This window comes from Diadema antillarum, unplaced genomic scaffold (genome assembly GCF_040938485.1).
Source record: "Diadema antillarum isolate AM-2024a unplaced genomic scaffold, OU_Dant_1.0 scf00000103, whole genome shotgun sequence".
Taxonomy (NCBI): domain Eukaryota; kingdom Metazoa; phylum Echinodermata; class Echinoidea; order Diadematoida; family Diadematidae; genus Diadema; species Diadema antillarum.
In genome coordinates this window covers 2,655,798-2,667,503 of record NW_027270992.1, presented here as the reverse complement: position 1 = coordinate 2,667,503, position 11,706 = coordinate 2,655,798, and the positions used below count along the sequence as shown (strand labels likewise).

Below are 11,706 nucleotides of genomic sequence, written 5' to 3'. Positions count from 1 at the left end.
GTTAGACCAAAGTTATGATAAAGCTTAGAGAGAGTAGGACAAATTGGTAACTCTGTGTGACGTAGGTGTTGAGCAGCTCTCAATTTCGTTTGTACACAAAAAGTAATACCTTTCATTTTTGTCAGCAGGCAAACTTTCTTCAGATCTGTTCTGGGTATAAACTAAAGTAAATACGTCTCTGCATGTCCTCTTCAGTGTATATGTTCTGTCTGTGCCGATATAAATGTAAAAAAGAAAAGTTGTGAGTTTTTGTACAAAACAGATGGATAGCTGCTCAACACCTACGACACACAGAGTTGCCAAGTTGTTTTACTTTGTGACCTTTATCAATCTATAGCTCTTTGGTGTGTCTGATTTTTTTCCCAACATCCTTTTAATGATCTTCTTCTCTGACTTTTCTTTTTTCATGTAAAGCAGAATAATATCAGGATGAAATGCCCCTTTTTAAGATTTTTATTTATCTATTCAGTCTTCTTTCAACAGGGTGGCCCCATCAGTAGGCAGGTACTGTTCTTCCTGGGGGCCCTGAACATACAAATGTAACATATGACAAAACATAAATACAACATACTGTACGTAGACAAGTACAGTTCTTCCACTGACAATGACTGTGACCCATATAAACAATCACACAATAGCTATCAATGCTCTGACAATTATACACAATCTAATCAAACAAACGATGATACCATGGTGGGCCTTCGTATCTATTATTGCCAAAAAATTAACCATAAATTTCATCAAAAACGAAACTTTCACTGCTCGTGATTAATACGCCAACCCAAAACGGGAAAAAAAAATCAACTCAGCCAGCAACCATCTTATATTCTTACTAATAACAGCATTATAATCAACATTCAATAGATATATACTGCCCACTGACAATCACATACATCGCATCTCAAGTCAAATGCTCAAAACCTAAGTAAAATAAATAAATCGGCAAAATCTATGATTGTCAATAGAAAATGATGTTACCATGGGAACACAATGTTTGGCATTAAAAGAATTTAAATCTACACAACTATAATAATTATCATAGACATCACAAATATTTATCCCAAATTTCAAATCAAATACTCAAAAACTGAAAAAAAAAATTGACTGAATTCACAATATTATTATGTATTAATATAAAAATCAACATGGCGGCCCGTCTTTGATAGACAGGTGAATCGTCCTCTCCACCTTAAGATTCCATTTCCTGGATTTAGCCTAATTTCTTGGAATACTTACCTGGATTTATTATCATATCTTCATTTGCTAATTCCACCATGAGCAAGGACGGACGTAAAAAGTATGCTAAACTTTTTTTTTCATTGTTGATCTTGCCCCATAATCTTCCCGCCATTATCCTTTGTTTTAATTGTTATTAATTTCTCCATCAGGAAGCACGCAGTTTCACTCAGTATTATTTTCATGGCTGGACAAAAAAACAGAGTGTGCCAAAATCAAAGAGTAACCTTTGTGGGCTCATCCTCCATGTCCAGGGAGAGAATGATGAAGAGCGACCTCTACTGATCGTATGCATGTAGGTGCCATCTATCTTCACAACTGTTTGTCATCTACGAATCATTCAGTTTTCAAGTCAGGAGACAAAGAATTTTAATCTGCGACATAAGTGTCTGTGATAGGTAATTGTGACCGTGCACCACAAAACAAACAAAAAGTCGCAACCCTTGATTTCAAATGAGGACTCAAAAAAGGTGAAATGGTTCAACCAAGTCATTCTTGAGTTTTTCATATTTTCTGAAAGAGCTATCCTTCTTGTACATTATTCTTCAGTTTGGTATCTTAACATGAATGGGAAAGTGTGTTCTTAGCAGTTTTTCTACACCCCCTTTTTGGGGGAAGAGTAGAATGATCAGGTATGACTTCGAGTCCGCTTTTCATGTCTTTCACTTTCAAGTCTAATAACTTTTGACAGAATGACGCTACTGCTTTTTCATGGACAGATTGTGCTAATAGAACATGCTTAATTTCAGCTTAATCTGATAATCTCTTCATTGTTGTTGCCCCGGTGGTTTACATCCTGTGTTTTGTCCCTTTCATGGCACAGCTAGCACGGATTGATAAGATTAAGCGCCTGAATAGACCGTGAACTTCAGAGCCTCTTTTTCTTAGTTCACACTTTTCCAGAAATTGTCCTCCCCCGACTTTCGGATCCTTTTGTTGTAGCGGATCACAAATGTATTCCGCGATTCCAATTGATTGGTATCATTTGATTAAGTATTTTAAATAAGTTAAATCAGTAGAAACTAATTGCAACATATCTCATATACGGCTTGCATTCTATGTGGTGATTGACTATCAAGCGGTGTTCCCAACGCTCGTACATTCTAAGTTTCTGTCACGGTTTTACGTGCAAAAGTCATGCCTTTACAGTAATGTAGCAACTGGTCATTCAAAAGAAAAAATGAAAATAGATTTGTCATACAATTTATATCGAAACAAAGCTTGGCATTCCTCTTTAACTTTGCCTACTATTATGCCCATCTTAACACAATTTTGTAGAAGTTATACAAGTTGGAAAAACAGAATTCTCTCTCAAAGCACGACTACATTCGTGTCTCAGAATAACGTGGCACACAAGGGGTTTCCACCATGGCACATAAAGAGTTAAAATCCATATAGTAATTCTTCCCAGGATACTTATTCGGCATATAAGTTATGGACAAAGTCAATATTTAAAGTTAAAAGGCAAAACAAAATTGAAATTCCACATCAGCGGGTCGACGTGGGGGATGTGACGCTTGACATACGATCCTCACCGAGGTTAACAAAAAGGTCGTTGAATATACCCGCCACACCCCTGGGTCGTCTGTCAGTGTACGATGTTTGAAAATCGGGAATTCATATCTGTACTGGATTTTAAAGCTGCGTTCATCACCTTCCCCTTACGGTCATCGTTCTTTTTATATCAAGCTTACACTTATCTAACTGGCTGGAAAGCAGCTGGCTGAAAAATACCGTTGCTTTGCTAACATTTATGAAGAATAAAGTGTTTTTCTTTTACGAAAATAACGAGATTTAGTTGAAACATTGGGTGGTTTTCGGTAGCTACAAAATAGTTTGTATGTGTTTTTTTCTAATTGATAGACTTATGAAGAGATTTTATGATCCATGGCTGTCTTATTAATTTCTTATATTTGATCTGCATCGTTTTAAAACAAAGGCACATGAATATGGGCAAATTGTCATTACAAATCATTTCATACTGAATTTCATGGGGGAGCAAGTAGGCCCTAGGTGCATATTCTTGACTTTGACGAAAAGCGTCAAACAAATAGAGTAATTACATTTTCATAACAATCTGACAAAATATGGCGAAGTCGTAGAACATTCAAATTGTTTTATGAAATAACAGTATGAGTTGAAACCACTTATGCAAATCAGATGATGTATTGAAATCATTGCTTTACTTTTATGTTGTTCATTATTAAAGCTGTGCACGTGATTCTTCACCGAAATTCCCACTTTTGCATGTAATAAACCTCTGTGTAAAACTTGTATTGGCGACAAAGAACTGTTGCGCTTTGATAGGTACATTGTGAACATGAATGGTTGTAACCTTATCTCATTAGTTTGCTCATGGGGTTGCGATTAACAAAAAGCTCAGCCGTAATTAATTTTGTTTTGCTGTACCTATTACTGTGTCCTTCATTATCTGAAGAGTGTCGTCTAAAAATATATATAATAACATGGTGAGGTGTAAGAACAAAGACATCTTGTAACATGCTGCCTAGTGCTTACTTGAATGAATCATTTGGATAATTTTAAGCGACACTGCTCAGTGTACAACGATCTTAGCTGAATATCAACAAATATCTCCCTTTATATGAAGAACTGCGAAGAGAATTATAACATGAAATCGAACCAAACATGAAGACATGACAATTAGATTATTCATACAGCAGCAAAGACAGACCCTATCTGGTTTTGTCCCTCTCACGATCATGAATCAATACACTTGTAAGTCAAATGTGGTGACGAAGTGCAAGTTTTATTGATGCTATAGCAGTATGCCCTTTGAACAAGCATTGTAACACTTTAAACGCCTCGATTTTTTTTTTACCTACACATCAGCGTTTTGATGAACCCCTGAACCAGGAAACTGAAGTCTCAAAAATCTCTCCCCAAACCATGACAAACTGTGGTAAGCGGAACGTTACAAGAAACAAAAGATGAAGGCCTTTGGTGATTTTCTGCGTGATTCCATTCATGTGCATGTATGTTATATTACTGCATTAATCGCAGAATAACAGTGTGATCACCAACATAATATTGTTGAACGGGTCAAGAAAATGGAACAACAACTTCGATTTTTAGTCCTTCGATGTGCAGTTATTATCACCCTCAACATGTCCGTTCTTGGTAAGTATTGTCACGATGCAACGGTTCAGGCTATTCTGAATTGACTGGGTATACTAGTGGCATAATCCATTGTGTATTGCTAGATACCATGATTTAGGAACAAGTTTGTGTAAACACGATTGTGGAACTATACAGGTTTCCTATGGTACAATGTACACAGCGTGTACTATAATGTGCATTTTTCATGGAACATAGATCATTTTAGGTCATTGTAATTTTTTTTTTTTATCATGATGTTCATCGTAAAAGAAAACATGTAATTAATCAGGTTGTTTTATAACGTGAAGTTGGTCCAGAGGTCCTGGAATATTGCACCTTTTTATGTTCAGGCTTTTTTTTTTTCTACAAGTTGGTTTCTGTTTTCATGCCTTGCGAGTTATAACATAAACGTAATGTCTTAGTTATGCTACTTTTAAATTACTTTTCTGTGTTTATTGTGGGTATACATGCATTGTCTTTTGCATGGTTGTTTACTTGCAGGATTACCGTTGAATGTACATCATTAAATTGACAAAAGCAGTCTGACAAAACACACATGCACTCATATGTTCGCATTTAGCTTCTGCATATATATATATATATATATATATATATATATGGATAATGTGTTTGGACAATGACTGATACGACACGAGTAACAAGGACAGACTTAATACGATTTACTTTGACACTTCTAACAACTCTAGCGTAGTTTGTTTTGGTAATGCATATTTAGACCGAGATGTCATTTTAATATAAACAAACATTGATTCTCATTGTCATTAAAGTGAAAATTTCTTTGTATTCACAAACACTCCTGATAGTGCTAGATTTTCGTGTATACATTGAAATTCTAGAATTTTTCGGAAAACTTTGATGCAATAATCTGTATTTTGTAACCTTATAGACTAAGAAGTTAATGGATCTGGTTACAAGATGATGATAATGCTCAAGTTCCTTCTTTAACCAGTTGATATAGAACATTAAAAAAAAACATGTTGTGGTGTAGGAATGGTCAAACCCAAATACATAAAAATATTTTTCCACGCCAGACTTGTAGCTTGATGAAAATGTTTGTGATCAAATATCTATAAATCTTGGAAATAAAGAGGAGGGAAATAATTGTTGCTGGTGTTGTTTACCAACCTCCAAATGTGAATGTTTCTTTTTGTGGATATGATTGTCTCTCCATTATGTGGTCAGTGGCTAGAAATAAAGCAATCTATTTTGTGAAAGATTTTTAGTATATATCTACTGAGATGTGACGAAGAAAAGGATCTCCAGAAGAACTCTTTTATGATTGCATATTCATAGATTTATCGAAGGCTTTTAATACAATTAATCACAGTATTATGCTTTTAACATTGACCCACTATGATACTAGTAAAATTATTCATGACATGTTCCGAACTTGTCTCTCAAATCGCTATAAATGTATTATTTTGAAGTCATCTGTTTTACGTCTAAAAAAAAATCCTGTGGTGTCCCTCAATGCTTCTGAGAGGAACTTTACCTTTCATTTTATACATTAACGGTCATGGAAATTCATACCCTATGCTTTCCTTTCTTTTTTATGCAGACGGTGAGAAAAATTTACTTTCTATATACACAAAGATTTGAATGAGCTTCAAAGACAATCAAAAATTCGCAGAAAGTGAGTGTATGTTTTCACCCCAATAAACTGTCAGTTGATCCGCAATTATGAAACCCTGTGATATTTAGTAACCACAGTGGATTCAAATGTTTGGTGGATGTGAAATTAATTTGAATGGTGTAAGAATATGATTATAATATGGTTGAGTGTATCAAGTTCCCTGGGTTCAATGTAGACTAAAAGTTAAGTTGAAAGTATCACATCAGAGAAGTTGAGGAAAATGTATTAAAAAGCACTGATAGTATTAATAGACTCCGGCACGTTTTTCTTAAAAGTTTCTTGCAAATATTATACTGTAGGCGCTTCCTCCACTATTTTTCTTAATTGTAATTTCGTATGGGCAACTGCATACCATTCACACCTAATAATGAATGAAAATGTATTGTTCGAATGCTACTTGGTGCATCTCGAAGAAAGAATGCTGAACAATACCATCATAGAATGAGACCAATCACAATAGCCATGATGCACTGTTGATTTTGTGTGTGCGTGTGTGTGTGTGTGTGTGTGCGTGTGTGTGTACAGCGAGCTATTGACGAATTATTATATCCTATTCTAGAGACTTCTTTTCTGTCATCAAGAGTTTTCATAATTTCAGCACACGATCGTCGGCTTTTATACATCTTGCAAGTCAGAGAACAATGCCATAATTGATATCAGTATTTTCAATACTGGAGTAAAACTGTGAAACTCACTACGCCTACATGCTACTAATGTAGCATCTATGGAAGTTATTGTAGAGCAGATTTGAGAAATGTACCGATTATCAATGCACTGTTAAAGGTAAGATTTCACAGAATTGTTGGTCCAGTGTAGATGAACACACATAACATGCATTATCACGTTGACATTAATTGCAATTGTTGACTTTATTACATCTGTGAATATCAAAGTAAGTTACTTTCTTTCTTCTTCTCTTCTTCGTGTTCTTTACTATCTATTGTAAGTGTATGTATGTCATTCTTGCATCATTTTTTTTTTCATAATTCGTAGTGCTATAATAGAGCATCCCAACACAAGTTACGTGCTATGTGTAACGTTCGCGGAAATGTCTTCCTTTCAGATCACTGCTAACTATCTTTCTCCATGTGAATGTGCCCATGTATTTTGTCATTGATCTGACTGGAATAAATGTATCTAAATTGAATTTAATTTTTAAAAAAAGTCCACGAAGTAGCTCTCCAAGATCCATGCGAATGTCGTCTTCTCCTCGAGTCACTACGAAAAAAAAAAAATGCGTATTGATAGATTCTTCCACTCCAATGTCCATGCACTGCCTGACACAGGGCGTTAGAGCTGCCAGATCTTCTTGTGAGCAAGGCTCTGGTAAAAGTGGACAGCCAAGAAGATATTGCACAGTCTGCTACTCTCCACACAGAAAGGAGATGTCATACCCCCACTTTGCTAGGTTGAATTTGAGACAGGACTTCGTAGGCGATTGCAACAACACCAGGAAGGTTATACCTTGCCTCACTGACGCTCGATGGGATAGTTTCCTTCAACAATTATGTGTGGGTGTAGGCACTTAGATTTTTTTTTTCGTTCATCTACTTTTAATAGAAGGCCACAAATGAATACAGAAAAATACGCGTGCAAAATAGAAGTGAAATAAGTGAAAAATAAACAGAAGCAGAAGATGGTATAATAACATATTGAGTGAGACCAAAAGACACACACACGCACACACATCCAGACACACACACACAACACAACAAATAAAAACACTTTACAAAATTATGTTCATTCCGACGAGAAGCAAGTCGTACCTCAGTGCATGTTGATTGATTTCTGCATCAATGACAAACATGAAACTACATATATAATTCCACACCATAGGTCACCGTTGTAATAGGTGGGTTGACTTTGCTGAATGGAGTAAAATCAGTCGCACAGGACTGTTAACTCTTTTGTCCATTTCGAACATAAAATCGTGGAATGTTACATGATATCTTTCTTGGATTCTTCTTCACGCTCCCACAGACTACTGAAATTAGTTGAAACCAAATTATCACCAAAATTTGCTGAGTTTGATAATGTCAACTCAAGACTCTCCCATCGAGCTGTTCACAAAATATTACGTAATGCCATAACTTTGACTAATCTCATGTGGACTTTCCAAATTTTCTTTTTCATTTCCGTTTCGATACAATAATTGCAAAGTACAGACAGAGTAATCTCTATTAACATCAATATGTCACATTTCGCACACATAATCATGACCTTCCTGCATAGCTGCCAGTTTGCTTGCATAATTTATCATTTGATATACCTTCAACCGTAAATGAATTGACTTCATTGGTAATTCTGCTAATGACGTATCCCCCTATAACAGTAGCTTTAGCTATTCGCTCTAAATTGTTAAGTGTGTTTATCGGTTACTCGGAAAATTATTTGTAATTCATAGCTTCCTTTGAGATTCCACCAAAAGTTGAATCTTGCAGTGTGAGATTATTATAGCCTGGTGAATGTACCTTTGTCTCATTGCTCAGGGAATATACTGGACATGACGTGCGTTAGTTTCAACCCAACCTACGATCCCAATCAACAGCGTCATTTGCAGCTGTTCTGAGTGGTTCTGACATTACAAGTACATTGACCTTTCAGAGGTCAATACACTTGACCACGGGGTCAGATGTGACAAGCTGGTGTTCTTACGATGATGATGTCTCCTCGTGTCAGTTACCATCGGGTTCAAATATCGAAAGCTATCTCACCTCTTCGGCAAAGGTCACCTTACCTGTTGATTCTAATGGAAACAACTTCGGGGCTTACTCATGTCGAGCTGACGGCACAATTGGACAACGACCGCTACGACTCTGTTCATTCGTTCTGACGGTGAAATACTCTTACTAATGACACACTGTATTTTCATTTACCCTCTCTGAGATTCTCATACCACTAGGGGCGTCACCACCTTTTTCCAAGGGGGGGGGGGAGGGGGTGCGTTTTGACACTTATGTAACCCGTGAGGTTTTTTTCTTAATTTGATTTATTGGCTCCCGGGAGGGTATGGGAGGGGTATTTCTCTCCCACGCGACGGAACGTTTGTAAGCATTGAAATTGAAACATTCCGTTGCACAATGAGTGAAATACCGTACGAATATAACAGTGCGGTGATAGTAAACACTGTAAAATAGATATATTTAACATCAATGCTGCCAGAGCCCGAGGTGCAGTTTTTTTTTTCCTTTTTTCTCTTCCTTTTTTTTTTTGTCCCTGGTAAAAGAATAAAAGAATAAAAATTCCATAATTATAACATTATTTAGCGTCCGGCGTTGATGTCGCCCTCCAGGGGCGGATCCAGGAATTCTGTAAAGGGGGGGGGGGGGGGGGCGTGACTGATATTTCTGGTGCCACTTCCGGGTTTCATTTCATTGTTTTTCTTTTTATATCTTTTGTTTTTTTACGAAAAATAAAGGGGGGGGGCGTGCGCCGGTTGCCCCCCCCCCCCCCCCCCCCCCCCTGGATCCGCCACTGCTCTCAGACTGAAGTGTTTTTTTTTCGGCTTTGTTTTGTTTTTGGTCTGAAGCGGGGTGCGTTGGCACCCAGCGCACGTACCACTATGCGCCCATGTACCACTGTATATTTCTATGGTTTCATGCTTGTATATATTTTGGCACCCCCGACTAGCAACAATGCTTATGTTATGCACGTTTTATTTTCCAGCCAAAGGGAACAAACTAATTACTAAATGCAGAATAAACTGGACAATAATATAACATTCCTGATTTCCCCCAACAAACGACCTCTATGTAAGTCAGAATCTAAATTGTACATGCTGACTTGCGGACATGATAATTTAGGGTTACTTATCAAATGATTACTGGACTGTTTCATAACACTCACGATGAAAACACAGTCGCAATAGCAATAGGTACGTAACCCAACCAATAAAAATTCAAGCCGAAACTCAGTTATGATTCATGGGGTGTCTTTATTGGCCCAACGTAAATGCGGCGCACTATCGCAATGGCACTGACTTATCAGAAATATGCTTACTATTTACGGTATGATTTTAACGCGATGTTTGTCTTTGCAAGTTGTATTTACTCCTGAGGGTATTAGATGGTGGCTGTCGGCAGGTCATATTATAGATTTTCATTTGTAGATCTTCAAGCGAAGTTCTATAGCATTATGGTTAAGATAATCATGTTGCGATCATAGTCTTAAATGACAGCAAATTTCCGTTTACATTTATTTACAAAGTAACGTTTAGGTAATGACTTCTTGTTTGAATATGAAAACAAACATTCGTGGTGCCAATCTTGACGTTCGAGAGGTTAGCCCTTTTCTCTTTGTTCATTGTCAGTTTGTTTGTGTTTTTTCATTCATGGGAAGCATCAATAGGTAATAATTATGTTGATCTAAATAAACACATTCCATACTTAATTATGAAATCTGCATAGACTCAATACACAGGCCACAGAATCCCGCAGGGAATGGGTAAAGAATGGACGGAATGTGGCGTTATACTACAAATCGTCAGTACGTGGTGCATTTGGTTGATTTTGTCTTCTGTTATAAATACAGCTCAATTTACACCCTATAAATTGACGGTAACTGCCAGCATTGACGAAGAAGTACGTCTCGTCATGAACGCTGTGGGAGCTGGCACAGGCTCACTAGTCTGGATGCTCAACGGTCAGACAGACCTTTCCGCTTCCGTGTCATCTGACGAACTGTACATCAGCAGAGCAAGCGAGTCGATGGCCGGAGTACATCATTACTACTACAACGACATGCCTGAAAGAGGTGGAATCATTAAACTCATAGTTCGAGGTAAATCTTTGGGAATGTCATTAACGATTACCTCCTAATTCTTCGCTAACCTGTGTAGGCCAGCGGATTTAGGCTGAATTTGGGGGTCAACTGGCAACTGTCGTATAACAAACAAATTTTGTAATTATTTGAAAGTATATATATGTGTTAACAAACTTACCAGTATAATTTACCCAAAAGTTCTGCTCCGGAACATGCCCATCAACATGGCCACCCCCCAAAACCGGTAAAATGAATGGGAATTTTAGGATATTCAAATGTTCATTATGCAACTGACAGTAATCATGCTAGTGTATGTATTTCTTATTTCCTGCCTTTCTTCAAGCAAAATTCGGCCCATTTGTGACCTCTTTTTCAAAAAATCTGAGCACAAATTAGATCATTTCTATGGCAACTTTATGCTGAAAACAATGTTTTTCTCAGACAAAAAATTCAACACCTTCTCAATGACAAACACCATTATAAATCTATATAAGTATGTAAATTCATAGCTATTTAATTGACTGGATTTGAGACCTACAACTTGTGAGAGACCATAGTTACCATGGTTACATTCAAACTTGCCTGTAACCATTATAACATAGCTATCCAGAATTCACAATGTTTATTATTAGCGGTGTATTATGTATATTCCATCTCAGTAGCTGGATTTTTATGCCTCCACCACGAAGTGGTGCCGGAGGCATTATGTTTTCGGGTTGTCCGTCCGTCCGTCCGTCCGTCCGTCCGTAATAAATTTTGTGGACAGGGTAACTATCAAAACCTTTTAAGGTATCCTAATGAAACTTGGCATGTAGGTGTATTAGGGGGTGAAGTTGTGCCTATCAACTTTTGGGTGCACATGGTCAAGGTCAAAGGTCAAAAGGTCAAGGTCAAATACGTAAAATGTCACTATTTCCTCCATATCTATGTAATGCCTG

At 37.1% G+C, this 11,706-nt stretch overlaps 1 protein-coding gene across 1 annotated transcript in view; it reads left to right on the top strand.

Annotated features, from left to right (window-relative positions):
• Positions 1-4,145: 4,145 nt before the first annotated feature.
• LOC139719013 (uncharacterized) overlaps positions 4,146-11,706 on the top strand; it is a 73,053-nt gene continuing 65,492 nt past the window's right edge. The window contains exons 1-3 of the mRNA XM_071630454.1: positions 4,146-4,374; positions 8,497-8,842; positions 10,538-10,786. Coding sequence (XP_071486555.1) covers positions 10,600-10,786 — 187 coding nt within the window. The 5' untranslated portion in view covers positions 4,146-4,374; positions 8,497-8,842; positions 10,538-10,599. The remainder of the gene's footprint in view (positions 4,375-8,496; positions 8,843-10,537; positions 10,787-11,706) is intronic.